This window comes from Osmia lignaria, chromosome 13, assembly GCF_051020975.1.
Source record: "Osmia lignaria lignaria isolate PbOS001 chromosome 13, iyOsmLign1, whole genome shotgun sequence".
In the NCBI taxonomy this organism is placed as follows: Eukaryota; Metazoa; Arthropoda; class Insecta; order Hymenoptera; family Megachilidae; genus Osmia; species Osmia lignaria.
The window spans coordinates 1477556-1497237 of record NC_135044.1 but is presented as its reverse complement, the minus strand read 5'-3'; the positions used below and the strand labels follow the sequence as shown (position 1 = coordinate 1497237).

The 19682-nt window shown below is 41.5% G+C and overlaps 2 protein-coding genes across 5 annotated transcripts; one reads left to right on the top strand and one right to left on the bottom strand.

Annotated features, from left to right (window-relative positions):
• Positions 1 to 180: 180 nt before the first annotated feature.
• On the top strand, positions 181 to 5350 carry LOC143306007 (uncharacterized). The gene is made up of 4 exons (XM_076691620.1): positions 181 to 1575; positions 3098 to 3275; positions 3562 to 3678; positions 4286 to 5350. The coding sequence occupies exons 1-4, from the start codon at positions 508 to 510 to the stop codon at positions 4756 to 4758; spliced, it is 1836 nt and encodes a 611-aa protein (XP_076547735.1). The 5' UTR covers positions 181 to 507; the 3' UTR covers positions 4759 to 5350.
• An 893-nt stretch (positions 5351 to 6243) lies between these two features.
• Actn (alpha actinin) lies at positions 6244 to 19628 on the bottom strand. Of its 4 annotated transcripts, XM_076691619.1 has the most exons (14): positions 18659 to 18815; positions 18190 to 18314; positions 12334 to 12568; positions 11305 to 11640; positions 10947 to 11036; positions 10494 to 10579; positions 10006 to 10351; positions 9649 to 9925; positions 9401 to 9572; positions 9080 to 9316; positions 8902 to 8986; positions 8472 to 8815; positions 7685 to 7981; positions 6244 to 7599 (listed from the first exon to the last, which is right to left on the bottom strand). In XM_076691619.1, exons 2-14 carry the CDS (start codon positions 18289 to 18291, stop codon positions 7441 to 7443), a joined length of 2766 nt encoding a protein of 921 aa, XP_076547734.1. In that variant the 5' UTR covers positions 18292 to 18314; positions 18659 to 18815; the 3' UTR covers positions 6244 to 7440. The 4 variants fall into 4 exon arrangements, with proteins under 4 accessions (XP_076547734.1, XP_034175332.1, XP_034175331.1 ...); XM_034319441.2 differs by lacking the exons at positions 10494 to 10579; positions 18659 to 18815 and adding an exon at positions 19486 to 19628 and having other exon boundaries at positions 10951 to 11036; XM_034319440.2 differs by lacking the exon at positions 10494 to 10579 and having other exon boundaries at positions 10951 to 11036.
• Between the last annotated feature and the right edge of the window lie 54 nt (positions 19629 to 19682).

Sequence of the window (19682 nt, the reverse complement as noted above, 5' to 3'; positions counted from 1 at the left end):
ATTATCATTATCATTATCATCATTCATCATCATCATCACGCGTCATCAAAGGTCTAACAGAAATTTGGAATCATCAAAGATGAACAGAAGGAGATCCATCCCTATACGGAGACGTCGTCCGTGATCTTTGTCTTTGCTCTCCCTCTCTTCTCCTTCGGGACGGAACGAGACTAAGCGAGGAACGACGAGATAACCGAAGAGAAAGATTCCGGGAGATCGTCACTAAGCGCGCTACCCTCTTCTGATTTTCAGGTCGCCGGCTCGCCGTCTAATAGACTACCAACCCTCAAGGAATTGATCGGATATCGGACGAACGAATACACCAGCGATCCCGTCTTTCTCAGTTTACTTCCCCTTAAGTTCAACAATGAGCAAGTTGTTTCCCACGAAAGGGACACGAATTTCCTTCTCAACGAAGACGCTAGTTCTTTTTCCAATGAGACAGAGTCCTCCGAGGGAGGACCTTGGACGTTGAGGAAAATCGATGGGAAAAAGGGGGAAGGTTTAATGGAAAATAGGAGGAAAGACGAATTGAATTTGATCGCGGAGAAAGTCGACTCGTATTACACCGAAGATAATCTCGCGGACGACGAAGAGGAAAACCCTTCGTTCGCCAGCAAGAAGAGGATCGATCGACAAGATTCGACGGTTGTTACTCTGAGACCCACCACCATGCGTGGTATTCCGTTGCTTCGTTTGCTCCATAGCCAAGTTCCTCGAGGTTTCTACGTGACCAAAAGCGAACTCGAACTGAACAACTCCGAGAAAATGGAGAACGATACGTCGTTCACCGTCGACACGACGATTGCTCTAACGGAAAATCCGACTACCGTGATCGTTGAGAGTGAAACAAGTTCTTATAAAACGACGAACAGCAATGAAAACATAAGTACCATTCCTTCGACGAATTTTCAAACGTTTCCATCGACTTTAACGGAGATTGAAACTACTACTATCGCGCCTTCGATCCTTTCAACCGATTCAACGCCTCCTGAATCTTCCTCCGCGTCCTACGTCGAGTCGACTACTATAAATTCCACTTCTTTCGATTATTCTACCGTGACCGAGGCTCTCTTCTCCACGAAGATACAATCTGATTCTTCGACGAACGCGATCGCAACGGGTTCGTTCGAAACGGTACCGGAAACTGTTGCCGACGTTCAGTTGGAGAACGCTACCGACTCGATCTCTTTGACGACAACGATCCTTCCTTCAATCACCGTCACCGAGAGACGATTTAATCGTCGCCGGGAAAAATTCGGCAACGAATTCGGTCAAAGGTCCTCGGCGCGTAGGCGTGTTCAAGGTGAACGCGTTAAACCGACAATGGAGGATGATCTTCCGGTGAAACGAACGGAGGAGACGGTGACTCCTCGACGTCGGGTTACCGTTTACAGAGGACGACATCGCAGACCCGTTTCAACTGGCCCTCCTCATCTCGACGATCAGAAACATTCGAAAGTAATCGTAGAACCGATCGGCGAAGGGAGCGAAGGGATCGAGGAGACTGCTTTATCGACGAAAGAGAATAATTCAACGGGGAAGGAGGACGAAGGTGGTCGGAACGAAGCCGAGGTCAGTTTACCCTTAGTCAGTTTGCTAGAGAGAAGCATAACAACGCTAATTCGAGACGCTATCGCTCGCTCTTCCTTTCAAACCCCAAAGCAAAAGCAAATCGGTCAGAGCACGAACTGGCCCTTGCTGTGTAGTTAATGCCGTTTGAGAAACGAGAAACGAAACGATATTGCCAGCCAACGATTTACTCTATAAAAACGCATCGCCTTTTCTTTCGCATCTAACAATAAAGTAAAAAAAAAAATGGAGCTGATTTTTTCTTCGAGTTGTACATAACGACCGGAAGAGAGGATGATCATTGTACCAAAGGAAAGATATTCATCGGGATCTTCTTCTACCATATTTACTGCTGATGTGTCTACTTTCAAATCAATTAACACTACTTCTTCTACGAGCCACGTACCTAGCACGTTTAACCCTTGTTTCAATTTCTATCAATTAAATAATTTCAATTAACTTGGATGCATGATAGGATGTTGAATGGACCCCTTATTTTACTATGCGCGACGCATATACATTGAATTTTTTGCAGGAAACGGATACAGCGCACGGAATGTACCGAGTTATAAAGGGTTAAACGTGTTCACGCTACGCTTACTGTTTCATCTTGCGATCAGTCAATGTCAACCATTCGTGGTCTTGTATCGAGTAGTATCGCTTTCATTATACTAATGTTATTCTAAGAACGCATTTTCTATGTATGTCGCAATATCGATGAGAATTAAGCGGACCGGATTAAACGAAACGAAATAATCTGGAGTGCAAAAGGTTAACCCTTTGTACTCGACTCGTTTCTCAATTATATTCACGGTGAACGCATTAGTTATGAAACTTTCTCTATAGTCTTTACTATAACTCCTCTCCTAACGCTCTGTTTATAGTATGTGTACTTATAGTATGTAAGTACTTGCTTTCACTGTACTATAATTCACTTTGAGCGCAAAGGGTTAATGCTTAACTACAAAATCTAGTAATTTAACGCTAAAATAGACTGCCATTGTTACATATGTCGCGTGCTTATTTTCTCTTTCTTGTAAATCATGTCGGCGCTTTTTTGCTCGAACCATTGTTAAAAATGCAACGATTTAACAGCTTAATTGGTGTAAGTGCAAGAAAATCGAAAGAAACAAGTTATTTATTGAAAATCTGAAACAGGGGCACTTTCAGCACCCCTAGCTGAAAGGAGTAGGTACGTTACTGATATAGAGAACAAAGTGCCATCTACGATGAACTAAAATAGTGAGGCGTTTTAAATTTTTTGTCATTTCCCGCCAAATAATTGCGACCAAATGATTTCGTTTCTAAGAGAGCATTTAAATTGTCGTAAAAATACCTTAATTAATAAGAAAAACGTCGTTTACAACTTTATTGTACACGATATCTCATAATTTTACCTCCTACTGTTCATTTATACCAATTAGCTGTCAACTGATATGTTCATTGTTAAATCACAAATTGTACTTACCGTTCCGATGAATCGCTGCCGTGCTGTCAATATAATCTGCGTGTGCTCCACGTACAGGTGAACTCCTCGAAGAATACGTCTGCTCATTCACCAGGAAGTTTGTTAGCAACCAGGTTAAGAAGACCCGCTGCATTCGCTTCGACATCGCAACAAAGCAAATCTTCGAACACTTTCACAAATCACCAAAAGAATCGTACAACCGACGAAGGCCAATCTCTCGATAGCGTAAAAAATGGTGAGTGAACACAGGATAATTTAAAACGAGCACATCGCGACATTACGGACCACCCGATTTATACGTCTTTCCCGCTTCGCGTCTGGTCGCGTAATGGCGGCGCCGCTGCGCGCGCATCCCCACGCCCTCAAACTTATGAGCTGCGCGCGCCGGTGCGTACATTCAAGATTCAAACACTAATGTATTTGCAGTTTAATTTTTCCATTTCAATTTTTAATTTAAATAAACAATTATACAAGCAAAGACGTAGGTTCATTAAATAGTAATATATGCAATATTGTTTCAGATGCTGCGGATAAAACGACAGATACACCGAAACTAGAAAAAGATATCGATCAAAGTAGTCGAGCACAAGAGATCGCCGTGACTTTGGCGGATCCACCACCTTCTCCATCAACCACCGGTACAATGAACCTGTTAAATACATCATCATCAACCTTTTTAATCTATTTAATCTAAAAGATCACGTCACATGTTTCACGTTTGTTCACGAATCACCTGGGATATAATTTCATTGCAATTTCCAACTTATATTCTCCTTTTCTATGTTCTTTCTCACCAGCCGTACGGTATGGCTGTAATTATCTTACTGACCTCTAATTCGTACGTTTCTTCCATTATGATACGCAAAGAGAAACTACGATTATCATAAATAAACTAATCACACCCTGGAGGCTAACCCAATCTTTCGACAATTCTACTTCCGTCGATTTCACGATCTTTCTCATACATACCTGCTGAATAATTACAACCACGTTCTTCGCCTCTTTTCAATCGTGTGTCTCTATCAACGCAACTACTAATGCCAACTTTAACTTCTAAGCATATCGATACTTTTTTTCTGCATCATCGCGTCTGAAGCCGATACATTTCGCTCTTCACGCTGGATAAATCATCACTCCTGGTGGTGTCTCTTCTACATTCTTCCGATTGGTGTGTTAACGGGACACTTCTTTTTCTGGAGTCTGACTAGTAACAGAACTATTTAAATAATCCGGTTACACGATCAGGTCGACCAGCATTAAGGAACGCCTTCAGGCGGAAGATAAGCACTACGATAGCTCCTAGAAAAGACCCAACAACAACGACGACGACGACGACGACGAGTAGAAGCACCTTCAGATTTACTCCAGTTGTCAGAGATCGACAGAAGCCAAGGACAAGGGATAAACCTGTACAGAACGCGACTACGAGACCGAGACGACCCCAGGTTATCGACTACGATTATTACGAGGACGAGGAGGAATCCGTGATCGGGAAATCCACCCTAAACGGGAAGCTCTTCCTCACGAGCAAAGGTAGCATTCGATGCTTGGATCAAGGCAACTTTCCGCATCCGTACTCCTGCCGGAAGTTCATAACTTGCGCTAGAATGGTGAACGGTCTGGTAGTCGGGGCCGAGTACACGTGCCCTGACAAATTATCCTTCGATCCTGTCGGTGGTATTTGCAATTGGTCCGCTGGACTTGGCTGCAAGGAATAAAATCCGTTTAATAAGTCCAGTTCGAGATATTGTCATTTTCGCGGAACCGCATGTAGCCATAATCGACGCGAACGAAGAACGGTGATATTATCGTTAAAAGTTTGTTTTATGTAAATATGATAGTTATTGTATATAAATAGTTCTTAGTTTACGTTGTCGCATGACGTACCGACGAGATAATTTATACGTTAGTATACGTAATGTCGAGAAACGCGTTTTAGTCTCTATTTCCTTACTTTTTTTGTTTTTTAAATATACATAAAATGTACTTTAATGAGTCTTTCTAAAACTCGATCGACCGATATTTTGCATTGTATCTGGAATAAAAGCATCAACTTTTAACCACACTGTTAGAAATTTTTATTTAAATATCCTTTGTTTATACCGCCCATTTGATATGACGCATATATTAGCCGCTTTTGCTCGGTACTAAAATTCTCAACAGTTCTATCGTTTTTCTCCAACGAACTGTTGTTCATTTTTCCTCGTAACTTAATTTTACAATGCTTTTTTTTTCTACTTTTTCCTATTTTTCTTTTTTTTCTTTACTCAAACCGATCGAGGAAGATGAAACGGGCAAAGTGAGAGTAGACCTGTATAATTATGTACGATACGAGACGACGGTAGGGCGAGTGTTACGTTAAATAGAATAAAATGATAAGAATTGTAATTATATGTATATACGATTATCAATGAGAATGTAATACGAGTACATAGTACGAGCGGATCATTCGAAAGAAAATTCATTATTCGAATGAAATTTCATTCGACTGAATTTACATCGTACGTGTACGTACTCGTTTGAATTTATTACATTTCGATATCGTGGATAATTCTTTTCTGATAACGCGTGTGTACGTGTGTGTGCTTGCTTGTTTGTGTGCGTGTTTTTTTTTTTTACATTTCATTGTTTCTGTAAAAAGCCCAATACGTTTCTTTTTTCTCCTTTTGATAGTTTTAGTTAAGATACGAGAAATCAAATAAACTCGCAAAACGCATTAAGATGGATATTGAAAAAGCATTATGTTTCAAGCGAGAAACCAAAAAAGAAAAAAAAGGGTTCAATATACTTTTTCCTTTCTCCCGAATAAGTAAATTACATTTCACACACGAGCTTTTATCATGACCTTACAATAATGATGAATTGGACGACAATGATTCGACTAAATGGTTTTTAGGCTGCTAATTACACATGACACAGAGAAATGGCAGCTGCTATTTGGAACAATTTTACATGACAGATCTTATATTACAGTTGGCCTTTCGTTTATATCACTTCTCTCAAATATTTATAAAAATAAATACTTTGAAAAAGTGGTTTCGTTCACTAACCATAATTAATTATCGGAACAATAATAAATAATCATTTAATTCAAATAAATAAATAAATTTGCTTTCTTTAGCATCGTTTTCGCGTTATCATTTAATATACGATTAAGCGAAGTATAAAGGCGGGCTTCGTCGTTTAAAAATTCGTTGCGCCGCTTTCTTTTTTTTTTTTTTTTTATAAAAAATATGAACATGTTGCGTTCGATTTCGAGCGTAATATTTTCTGGATCCTTAGCGAGAGAGTCGATTCGTACGTATACAAGGATGTCCAAAAATTCGTTTTGTATCGTTAATAATCTTAATTTATACATGTATCATGAATTTTCCACATGTTTTCACAAACATCGATTTGTACCTTACGTTTCAAACGAATCGGTACTTAATTTTCTTGTTTTCATGAACGTAAAGAAGATGAAGAGAAAAAGAAAGGAAAATGAAAGCGCTGACCAGCAGGAACGTATCTAAAAACTATATGATATTCGAGTGAATATCGTTCATTAATATCACTCCGATCGAACAAAATGAAAAGTTTCTCAAAAAGAAACCAAATAGGCTGACCTTCCAAATGATAGAAAAGCTTGAATAAAACGTTTGTTTTCAAGATACGTAAGGCTACAATATCAATGTATGCGAGAGTAATACGCAATAATAAATTGTTCGATCGCATTTTAATTGTAATATTTCGTTTTCGGCACAGTTTCGTTCTTTCCTTTTCTGAAACGCTCGCGTAAAAAGGAAATGCTTTTCTTTCTTATTGGTACTCGTGTGACCTCTCGAAGATGTTTATATACAATTAAAACGTTAACTTACTAATTATATAGGATTCATCGTAGACATAGGCAAGAAGCAAACGTTCTAGAAGAACTAGTTGGATTCGTTTGTGCTATTCTTTTAACGTTAAGGTATCTAAATTAGATATTTATTGTCACTGTACAGACTTATTTAAGTACGGACCACCTATTCATCGAGCTCTAAAAGTTCGATTTACCATCGGTAAACGGAGGTGATCGTCCTAGGAAATACCGGTATATCAAAGTTTATATCGATGTGGTTCTCAGGTTCCTTCACGTTAAAACAATATCACGAATAAAAAATTGCTAACACTCGTGACACGTATAAACTATTAGAGCATATTTCTTGCTTTACCTTCCAAACGCTCCGAATATTGTTGTACTGTATTTCCTTGATACTGAGCAACGATGCCGTGTGTTTCGCGTTGATATTCTCGATTTGTAAACATGCGTTTAGAGTACCAAAAAAAAACGTAGAGCAAACATTTCAGATGTCATCAGACCTGCTTTTTTTCCCCATTAAAATTCGTCCAGAGATTTTCGAAATTTTTGATATGTAACTTTACAAATCCGATTCACCGTACAGAGCAGTGGAGAAAGAACGATAATCTAATGCTCCTGGTATTCCGTTCGGTCCTTTGTAAGGAGGCATTCGTTGGATACAGTATTCGGCTTGGTCAGGTGGCAATTCTCTCCTCAATTCATCCGGCAAGATGTACGGCTGTAAAATTGTCAACGGTTAAATGAAAAATAAAATTGAAACGAAATTAGTTCGATCGGATGTATAATCGGGTAAGCATCCAAACCTTGTCTCCGGCTAATATACGGAAGCTGTCGATAACTTGCTCAGCTGTGTCGGTGTCCGTTGATTCGCGAGTCATGAAGTCCAGGAACGCGTCAAAGTGTACGTAACCAGAATTGTTTGGATCGACGATAGCTAAGATGCGTTGGAAATCGATGTCACCCTGCCTGTCCTTGCCAATGGAATAACCCAAGGAAACAAGGCAGGACTTGAATTCGTCGGGAGCTAATCTGCCCGTACGATTCTTGTCGAAGTGATTGAAGCTGCTGCGGAATTCATTCAATTGTTCTTGCGTGATACCCTATGTAATGAAGAATATAATACGTACCAATTATAAAGATATCGTTCTAATTACTACGTACTACTACATACTGTTTAAACAGTGGCGGCTCGCGTATAGCACTGTGGAACTGCAGCACCCCCTATTTCCACTTGATATTATCGATAACATTTAATATAATGAGTGCTTTTTTCTTTAATCCTTTCTTTATACTTGTACAATACATAATCCTTAAGCTTATTGTCAGTAGCCATCCCCCAGTTTATGAAAAAGATACAAAAATCTTTGTATGAAACTGCGCTTCACAGTTCCAGCGGCGTGGTTTGTGTGCGCATGCGCAGGCGCATATAGGAAGCTGCGCGCGAGGCTGCGCGCAAGGCTGCGCACGAAGCTGCGCGGTGCCGGTTTTTTAAAGCAAAGGCTACAAATTTTCTGAAGCAGCATCCCTATTAATTTTAACTACGAACCGCCACTGTGTATAAATAAATAAGAAACGTGTAATTAAATGTACCTTGGAGTCTCTAGTAAGGATCTGATTTTCTACTTCGTTAATATTACGATTTATCGAAGTCAAAAGTTGTTCCCAACCAACTCGTAACGTTTCCATTGTATACTGCGTGTATCGATTCTCGAATATCATGCCCTCTTGGACAGCTTGGTGAATCTTTTCCAATTCTTCGAGGTGAGCTTTGTATTGATAAACCGCCTGTTCGTATTCCTTCAGACGATGTAACTGATCTTCCAAAGTACCCTGAAGCCCAAGACCAATGGCTGTAACTGCGTCTAACTGACGTTCTATCCATGGCCCGACAGCATTTGCTTTCTCAGCGAATTGTCGACGAAGTAATTCGTTATCTATTCGCGCGATTAAGAAATTTCATAGATCTATTCACGAAGAACATTGTTACGACAAATTCAACGATTTAATAGAAAAAGGATACTCTGCTGTTTGCGTAGTTCCGCTTGCAGTGTACCGTCACGTTGTGGCACGAGTTGCCTGACATCGCTCCACTTCTTTGTGAGGTCCTATTTAGAATAAAAATATTAACGTAACAACGTGTAATAAGCTTGCATGTAAAATTCTGCAAGATGAATTGATTTGATTCATTTTTCATTTACCAATGCAGTAAGGGTGGTGTACGGATTTTCAAGACCACCAGGGATCTGGAATTGTTTCACGATCGATTCAACTTCGCGTACTAATCCTACGATCGCGTTGTACTCTTTATCAGCTTCCCCGAGAGTTGCCTTGAACGCGGCATGAGCATCCATCAATCCCTGAATCTCTTCCATCGTATGAACGATAAACATGTCAACTAGATCCTCCCGGGTTCCATCCAACCAATTGTTAAATGGCTAAAAGTTTACACAAGGCTATGAATGAAATTTCTAGTCTATCGTTAATCGCGACACGTTATGTCACGATGAAATGAAACTCACAGCGGCTCGTTTGGCAAATTCCAAATGTAAGATATCAATCTTTTCAAGAATACGCTCTGCTTCGTCCAATGCCTGACGTCTGCGTTGAGTCAGTGTACCTAAACGATCCCACTGATCGCAAATTCGTTGACATCTGGCATTAACAGACGCGCTATCGTGATATTCCAAAGTACTGAAAACGAAAAGGGTAGGAGTATAGAGTAGGAGAACAATAGAGGGAGCATCCTAATATCTCACTAGAATATTACTTGAGCTCTTGAGCGATAGCAGCTATCTGTTCTACACGGTCTTGATGAGCCGCAAGATCGGACTCGAAAGCCTCGTGTTTTTTCTTCAAAGCCTTCAGCTCGTTGAGTTTACATTGTCGGAAGTGCTGCGACGTAAGCATCTCTTCCTTTCCTGCTGTCCATTCCTCGTGAGCGTCAGCTTTGTGCTTGAATTTCTGAGCCAGATGCTCGAGACGCTCGAGACGCATCATTTCCGACAAAAGCCATTCTTCGAACGATTTCTCAGCCAATTCCAGACCTATAACCAATCGGAACAGTCACGACAGGATGATACTTTTCCCTAACATTCCGATACACGACATCATCATTTTCTTTTACCTTTCCATGCTTTATTAATGTCGGAGACCATTTTTCCCTCTGTTGGCATGTAGGCAGGCCGATTGCTCAGTCTTAACTTTGTTTGCAAAGTGTTGAAATTCGTTTCGAGTTTGGCTTTCTGTTCGACCCGCGGAGGCTTGTGCTTGCGGCGATACGTCCTATACTCTTCAAGTTTCTTTTGACACCCGGCAAGGGAATTATCGGTCTGACGGCTAGCCAGCCAGGGCATTGTTCTTCGTATCCACTCCAATAAATCAGACGCCAAGCGCTCGTACTCTTCCATCAGCCTCTCGTTCTCTTGGTTCACTTTCAGAACCTTGCAGATTCTATTCGCGGCTGTTTCTGCCTACAATGGAGAAGCAAAGTTATTCTTCGCGGAAAGCAACAATCATTTTTCCTTCATTCAGTTCGTTCGTCGAGTAATTCTTACGTCAAGCAATCGGATTCTTACTTGGTTAATGGTTAATTTCAAAATGCAAAACACACACCTTTTGCGCACCGCTAAAACAGTGGTAGTACGAGGAAACGTAGGTCATCACAGCCCTCTCGTCAGGCTTTGCTGTGGTTCGCATATCTAGAAGAACACATTCAAAGAAACTCAAACCATGCAGTGTTAGCTGAAGTTTTATTTTCACTGAAAATTTTGTTCTTTCTCTTTCTATTCTTTTTTTTTTTTTCAATTTCTGTTATATGGGGAATCTACCGATTACACGTGGTTGATAGTATTATACGATGGTACGATTGCACGCTAATAAGGGGTAACAGAAGACATACATCAATGAATTTTACAGATCAATATCCGTTTCTAACAATTGTACGACTAAATTAGCATGATCAAACGCTGTTAAATGCACACGAGTGGAATCAATATATTAGTGAAACATAGCACAGGTCGGTTGTTGTCATCAAAAATAAAGGGAACAACACGCATTTCTTTACGCTGACCTGCTGAGCACCTTGGAACGCGTGGTAGTAGCAGGACACGTACGTCATGATTGCACGCTCATCTGGCTTGGGTGTGTTGATCAAATCTATATGATATCAAGGGAACATTACATTAAGAATTTGTTGTACGAATTGAACGATATAAAAGAAAAGTTATTCGATCGCAGTTCCGTCTCAATCCCGCTACAGAAAAATAATTCCTAAAGTAAACGTAGGATATTTAGAAAATGAGAAAAGAAAAATGGTGTATCTGAAAAACCTACACGCTTGCCGAAGAATCTACTCCTCCTAACCGTAGGAGGAGCTACGTTAATATCTGCTTTTAAGGAATGTTCATCGCACGTCTATACTTACCGTCAGGATCTAACATACGAGGAATGTCGAGATACTTCTCAGCAACATCAAAGGCAGTGTTCAAATTCTCTAAAGGATTATCCTTGCTTAGTTTATTGTAATCGATAAGGTCGGGACGATGACGGTGAATAAGAGCGCAAAACGCCAAGCCATCCTTGAACGATAGATGAAAGTTCTGTACATTGACATTCTTGTACGGTGCAGTTTTACGTTGACACCAGAGTAGGAGACCTTCTTTCGCGGTCATCTCTTCAACGGAGATGTCTTGGATAGCGAATCTCAAAATGATCGTCCAGATCATACCCAATGTCATCTTCAAATTTCCGTCCACGATTTCTATGGAAAACAAAAAGAATTCAAACAATTATGAAAATATTTTCAAAGATCGTCAGAATAAAATCGCTGGAAATTTGAATGAACTAGAGGTGTACGAGTACTTGTAATTCACAAGCCGAGCTGAACTCGCTTTCCATTGTTAGAGCCGAGTCGAGCGCTTGAATTTGCCGAATTCCTCGACATCGACGAACTGTTTGAAACAAAAGCGAGCTACCACTTACAATTAAATTAATTTTCAACTCGAATATTCGAGTAATTCGAGTAATTCGATTTTTTCGAGTAGCTCGATTTTGTTTCATTCGGTTCGTCGATTTCGAGGAATTCGGCAAATTCAAGTGCTCGACTCGGCTCGACCGACCGATCATTCTCTCATTCGAAATTCGAGTACTCGAATAAATCGAGTACTTGCACACCTCTAGAGCTGAACCCTCTTCGATTGTTCGAGCCGAGTTGAACGCTTGAATTTGCGGAATTCCTCGAAATCGACGAACTGTTTGAAACAAAAGCGAGCTACCACTTACAATTAAATTAATTTTCAACTCGAATATTCGAGTAGTTCGATTTTGTTTCAAACGGTTCGTCGATTTCGAGTAATTCGGCAAATTCAAGCGCTCGACTCGGCTCGACCGACCGATCATTGTTTCACTCGAAATTCGAGTACTTGCACACCTCTAGAATGAACAAATGTTTTACCTTCTGCCCCAATAGATACCAGTTTCACGCCTTTACTGGCTATATAATCGAGAGCTTTATTCACGTTCGCGATCTTGTGGAATCTCATTTTGCCCCTGTCCGGTCTTGGTAGCGTCTCGCCTGAAATCACCTCGAGCAGCAACATCAGCTTCAGACCGTTTCTAAAGTCTTCCTCGATCGATTCGATGGCAGTCCCTGCTTTACGAAGATGCGAATTACACCATGCTGTGAATGTCTGAAAATACATCGAATAAACGAGAATTGACAGGAATTTCAAATATATCTGTTTGTATAAAAGAGATAACACCGGTGCCATTTACTTATCGTTCGATTTTAGGGGCATCGAGACATCGTTCACCAAAGCGCGGGCCATCGTGTCACCCGTTCGATCGTCAATTAAATAACAGAAGAATGTTACGGCTAAGAAGAATTTAAAACGGAGAATTGAGCTTGACTGCTGCTTAGTGTATATTTTAGTAACGACCCCAATCTCTCCTGCTATATATATCCTCTGTCCCGGTTCTTAAATCGTGCTTCCTATTGCCCAGCCGAAAGATTTTCAAACCTTTTGATATCTCTAATAAGTATAAAATTATTGAGTTAAACGTCCACTAATTAGCTTCTTCGATCTTTAAAGACGATCTATCAGGCATCACAGTTCAATGATTTCAAGAATTTCTCAACTCCGCGGCCAAACACTACCGTCGAAAATCAACACCATCGCTCGAAATCAAGCACGTCGGCAATAGAAAAATTAATAAATTCATTTTCTTTTTTCTCGAAACGTAGAAGAAAATGAATTGCGAAAATAAAAAGAAAAATTATAAAATCAATTATGGAGAGTTTTTTTTGTAAAGGCAGGCACCAGAGAGAAGATGAAATAAATTGCAATGTCAGCGACGATTTCTTTCCCTTCTTTTCTTTCTTTCTTTTTAAAGAAAGTCATCGAGAAAATAATTACGTAAATCGCGGGAATTAATCCCCGTTTAGTTGCAACACGGCTGTGAAAAAGAAGAAATTGCAACATCGGTGATAGGTAATTTTTTGTTGAAATGCAAAACGCAGGTAGGGGAGAGAAAAATATTGTGTGAAATTTAATACGGGTAGCGTGAAGCGCGACCGGCCAAAATTGGACATGAGCCACCTTAACTTCTACGAGCGCTCCTAAGATCTATTTGTAAAACATTGACTCCTCCCGCGCTGAGCGCCTAAGCATTTCGAAAACATTCTGATCCATTTCACTTTCGACCAGGACATTAATTCACCCGTGTCCTGAAATTTATTCCTCTCCCATCGTCGAATTTCGTTTCTTTATCTTCCCGATAAGAATACCCTCCCGTTCAAGCTTGGAAAATGTTGCACCCCCGATGCACCGGCGATGGTAATCGCAAGAAATTATTCCGAACGATTTGAGAAACTAAGAAACGTCGAATCAAAGGCTTAAAAAAAGAATCATCGAACGGCATGAAAATGGCAACAGGCTCGGATTAATTTGCTGATAAAAGAGAACCGAGCCGCGATCGCATTTCTCGCGATCAACCGAATTCTATTTCGAAAACAGCAGTTCAGGATAGACTTTTTTATAGGATCGTAACGATCGAAAACGAATGTCGAACGATTATTTTTTCTTTTCTCATCGCTAATTCTTTCGCTTCTCAGCAAAGCTGCGATACGAAACCGGGCAAAAGTAAAGCTTACGTAAAATGTGTAACTTTGAAAAAAAGAAAAAGAAAAAAAAAAAAGAAATCCTGTTATGTAAACAAACGGTTTAAAGTTGCATGGAATAACAACCGTATTACGAGCCTCCGAGGCTCTTTACTTACATTCGTGACTCATTAGCATACTTTTATAAAGCTAAAAGGAATGCGCGACACGTGGCGATGAGTTAACGAGACAATATAAACAAACGATTTCTATTTGCGATCGTCGATCGAGATCGCGATCATTTCGCGATCGCGCAGGTGAACGAATTACCCCTCCGTCACCGGTGCGTCAGCGTCGATCAACCGCGGTAAACAATTTTTACCGCAAACTTTAACGCGACCACGCTAAAAATAAATGCAGTTAAAGATGCAACGAAACGGCCTAAATACGATGCACATAATTCACGTAACCCAAATTCTAAATATCTCGCGTACACGCCCGAACCAGTTTGCAAATTATGTCTATTCTTAAAGTCTGGCATTGAATTTTCTTCTCCTCTCATCTCTTCGCTTCTCTTTTTCATCCCGTCTCGCCGACAATGTTTCTATCCGTACACTTGGTAAAACGATTCGTCGCGACGACGATAATTAGGCATCGCTCGTGAAAGATTTTCCTTGGGAACAAAAGTGAAAACATTGAGGAATAAGTAATTTTTCTTTCGCGCCATAGCGGATCCTTCCGTGTTTCTTGTCTAACGAATGACCTTTGCTATTTCCCTAAAATCTATGTAACTCATCTTAAGGTCAAAATGGAGGGAAGGAAAGAAATTGGCAAGTTCCTTTAGCCGAGCACGTGACAGAGAAGCTGGTTTATGTAGTTAGAAGATATTTCAGAGAAAAGAGACTGTCGAGAAAGGAGAAGAGTCGGTATACAACGGGTCTCTGTTAACCCAGAGACATCGGCCGAAAAAGATCGAAGGGTAAAGGTAGGCAGGTGTTTCGAAGCACCTTAGGCAGGTGACGATAGCGCGGATACGGTACCGGTACCGGTTGCGTCTAATAAAACAACGTTTGCACCTTTCACGAAGGCTGACTCTACTCGTTGCGATTTGTCTCCCACTTGCGGGACGCGTGTCTTTCGCGGTATCTCTTATGAAATTCCTGCTAGACAATTTTTTCGCCAACAATCATAGAAGATAGAAGAGGAAGAGAGAAAAGATTGTTATTCTAGCATCGTTTTCGTTACGCTGTTCAAGAGTAACCGGCCGAAAATAAATCTGGAGGATGGTACGTAATGGAAAAGACGTTGGTCGAGGGGCTATTTGCGGCCGGTAGTATCAACGGAGCGGACGGAAATGCTGAAAATTCATTCAAGAAAGCGTCGTTGCCGTGCGGTTACGCGGATAGGATATTCCGTGTAATTATCGTGCGGGGGCGTGCGAGCTGGCGGCGTTTGAAAGCAAATATAATAGTAGTCTGAAAATAGTGGAATCGCGTGGGGTGTGTCGGTTGCATTTTAACGAGCCGTAATCTCAATAAACAGACGGCGGGGACGCGTTCGCGCGTACCGTGAACTTATCATCGCATAACAATCGGCTTAGTGGATAGAGGCATAGCGGTGTCTGTGTGTGGGTCACCCGATTCCAATCTAAGATCTGGCGCACAGCCTAAACTCCTCAAAGGTTAACGATCTTCTCTGTTCGCGGCTCGACGGAGAAATCGAATTCGTGTCCGTAATGCATCGATCTCCTATAATGTTTCGGTACATCCGATTTCCGGTGAACTTGAACCCGGTAACCGGCCACGACGATCGGGTGACTTGCGAATAAAATGTATATCCATCGCGAAAAACGCGCGATCCGACTGTCGGGGCACGTCCGCGAGGCTCGACGCGATCCTGAACAGAAGAAGAGTCTCGCGAGAAGAAGACGCGAAACGAGACCAAAGCCCGCGAGACGGCGAAAAATCTATGTACAATAGCGCGCGAGTAAGGTGATATCGTGAAAGGTTAAGCGGCCGGTTAAGGTTGTGGAAGCAGACTCTTGATCGGAGGAGGATACGGAATGGCGCAAGGCGCCCGGCGGGACCACCCCGACCTCCCTATGATCGACGCGACTTGCCACTTGCGACTTTCCACCGGGTACGCGTTATCCTATATATATCGTCTATTTATACGATAACGTCGGCTGCGAGATGCGTACGAAAACCGTCGAGGAAAGTGTAAGTAAGTACATCGACGTCTGCGAATCTTGCTGGCCGACAAGACGTAACTAGAATCGACTCCAACGTCACCGCACCTACTTAGTGCGACCGACTAGCGATAACGTTTAGATAAGCTGTAGTTTAACTATAATGTAACCTTCGACAAATTCTTCGCGGTACACACACATACGCTCTGCATTCCTACGATATTCCGCTTCGCGAACAACGTGGAAACCGCTCGAATATCCATAACTCGACGGGTATAAATAAAATTAAAGTTATTCGTGAAAGTTATTCGAAATCTTTTCTTTTTCCTAATTACGCTAATTACGAAATTAGTGGCCATGGATAATCGCGAAAGGAACGAAAGCTTAGCCCCTGGCACGCGTTTTCCCGCCAACTATCCTTTCGAAGCTAACGAAAGAAATACCTATCGCCACGGCGCCGTTTCGTGCGCGCTTCGAAAGCCGACCAAGCGACCGAGATTTTACGAGAAATTGTACAGTTAACTGTCCCGTACGAGCTAACCGGCCAGCTTCGTTTTCCGTATACCTTATCATCCATCCGATCTTCCTAACTTCCGCGCAAACAAGAAATATAGGAATACTTCTTTTACATAACTATAACTCCGATTTCTGCACCCTAGAAAAATATTTCCGAGTTTCCTCGTCGACAAAGACGGAAAAGACAAAGCACGCGCTCCTGTATTCAGGGACGAATTCTATCAATTCGAAGCTAGCCGGTACGAGTTATTAGAACGCGAGTTCGACATTATCAGGTGTACTCGTAATCTACCGCGTTTTACATTGGCTGCTCGATAAGAGAAGCAAAGAGAAACATCGAGCAATGCCAATAGAAAGGTAAGAAGAGAGAAAACAGAATAAGACGAACGAAACGAAACGCGAAACGTGAGAACGATGTCGTACCGAATGAACATTATTTTCGCATCCAAAATCGCTCTATCTTTAAAGTTCTACAGGCGATACAATAAATTATAATTTTAAACGCCAATGAATTGCTTATCGATACTATAAATTTTATCAGGCGTGTCGCTAGAGACCGATTGTTCGTAGATCGAGTAACATCGACGGGATCACGGTACTCTGGAATGACTCAATGCTCGATTATTTTTGTCATAAAGTCTGAAAATACAATTTGAAGGGCTCCCGAGCCGCGACGTGTGTAACCGAGTCGCGGAGTCGCGAGAGCCTTGAGTCCCTGCCAAAAATAAAGAAAATCGTTTTCAACGCGTACTTGAAGTTGCTCCACTTTATCAATTGACACCGCATTAATTTTCCTCCCTCTCGCATCTCCCACCGCTCGATTCTTCTCGCCATGATTATCGGTTCTCGCTACCGATCGGGTCGTAACAGCACCCTTCGTTGGAAACGAAAGCTCCTAAGCAACGAAACTGACAATAAGGCGGTAATCGGAACACGATTCGAACGTAACATCGAAGCGTAGACTTTGAAACGCGACGTAGGATCGATAACAGCTAGATTACCGTGTTTCTCCTTAAAACGGTGTATCACGGGTTGCCTGCGGAAGGCGTTCGCCTGAACGAAACGACACGAAACGCCGTTAATGCTTTTCCTTGCGGTTACGGCACGGCTCCTTGTATATACGATGCATCGTTGCATTCGTAACGTCACTATGTTCGGCTGATTCGAAAATCGCATCGCGCTCGACGAGGAGGTTATGTGCAACGATTGAAATATCAACTGGACAAACTCCATGTCTTGGACGAAAAATTAGTAACATTTAACGTGGTTGAAATCGGTAATAATCTCGTTCGTTTGTCGACCAGCTCGATGCAACAAATAACGGTTATCATATGTGTAAGGTACGTGTGGCAAATTGAAGCTGTATAAAATGCAACCAGCTCGCAGCTCAGCCTGTAACGTTATACCTATATAGAATATATATGACAAAATAGAATGCATAGTTCTCATTTGTGACAGGAAAAAAAAGGATCATTTGAGAATAGCGTTGAAACGAATGAAAAGCTCACCTTTTTCTGTTGTTTCTCCCAAGCCGGGTCCAATAGACCTTCCCTTTCCCACTCCTCTTCCGGCTCCATGTATCCGTCCCCGTAAGCTTCCATGTCGTTCATCCTTCCACGGATATCTCACGTTCCTTTAAACGGAAATAATTTCTGTCACTCGTGTACAGACGTGTAAGCTCGAACACGAATAATATCAGCCAGGCACTTGGCTATATATACTCTAAAAAACGATCTCTCGATCGTAATCGAGCGGCGATACATTCGTAATTTTCTTTCCACTTATCTCGTCACCAATAAAAAACCATACTGATCTACTCTGGCATCAACGGTAAATAAGGAAAATAAATGAAGGAAAAGAAGGGAACTGTGGGAGGGAATAAAAATGGTTAGTAGGAATTGAAAGTACGTGAAATATTATGGAAAATAGAGAAAAGAGAATGAAAAAAGGCGTACGTTTTGTAATATGAAAACGTACCCGCTAAGTCCAGAAAACGTTCGGTTCGTGTCGTTCTTTCTCTCGCGCTGACCCCTCTGCCACGAGTCTGACACACGATTTGCTCGCCGGCGCACGAGCCTCCCCTCCCACGCTCTCTCCCTCACTCGCTTGCTCGCTCGCTCGCTCGCCCCCTTGCCCCGGTGCCCGCGTGATCTCTCTCGCTCTAACTCTCTGATACACAAACTCCGCGAGTTTGCTCACTCTCGCCGTTCCCTAATACCGTCCGTACCGTTTACCCGACACCCCATCGCACGTCTAAAGATCCCGTTCCCATGCAACAGCTTCCGCGTCTAACCCCCGCGAACTGTGACGATCGTGTTCAACTATTTCGACTATGCATGCGCGAGAATGGCGCGAATGGAGAGATCGAATCGATTGAAATTAGTCAAACTAACGTTATTGTATTGAATCATTTTTTTTTCACCGATATAAACAACCCGTGATGTTTAAACTCTTTATGCCCCTTATCGCATGTACATTACCATACACGAAATAAACAAGGAAAACAAATCAAACTGTACACCTGTATAAGCTTAATCTATGTATGTAAATTCCAAGTTAAATTAAAGAAGATTGCATATACTTAGTTTTTTACTTTGTCCTGTAAGTGCTAACGGATTCGTTAGTAGATCGTAAAATATATGAAAATCTCATTTCAACCAAAACAGTTTGTTACGAACAAACGAAATGATTCCATTAGAACTTTTGTAGCTCGATAAATATTCCAAACATTTATGTATTTCGAACAACATAATGTTCGATTGCATGGATAAGTAATGTACCCCGATACATCTGACGAAACTAACCTCCGTTCTTCTTTCAAGCAGATATCTCGCCCAGCAAGCTGCTCGGAGAATACGAAAATATCAAAAATAGTATCAAAGGCAACTAAGACACCCGATTCACCCACACACGATAAAAATAGTACGGTAATCCGTGTGAAATTCCCAAAACAACGAGGGTAACTCCATTCCTCCGAGACTTCACGGACATTCGGGCATAA

Excerpts from the sequence above, each read along its gene's own strand:
- LOC143306007 (XM_076691620.1), top strand. The coding sequence starts at position 508 with ATGGAAAATAGGAGGAAAGACGAATTGAATTTGATCGCGGAGAAAGTC. Across the intron at positions 3,276-3,561 it reads TCTCGATAGCGTAAAAAATG|ATGCTGCGGATAAAACGACA; the intron begins GTGAGTGAACAC and ends ATATTGTTTCAG. Across the intron at positions 3,679-4,285 it reads ACCTTCTCCATCAACCACCG|GTCGACCAGCATTAAGGAAC; the intron begins GTACAATGAACC and ends TTACACGATCAG.
- Actn (XM_076691619.1), bottom strand. The coding sequence starts at position 18,291 with ATGAACGACATGGAAGCTTACGGGGACGGATACATGGAGCCGGAAGAG. Across the intron at positions 12,569-18,189 it reads GGGAGAAACAACAGAAAAAG|ACATTCACAGCATGGTGTAA; the intron begins GTGAGCTTTTCA and ends ATGTATTTTCAG. Across the intron at positions 8,816-8,901 it reads GGAACTACGCAAACAGCAGA|ATAACGAATTACTTCGTCGA; the intron begins GTATCCTTTTTC and ends TCGCGCGAATAG.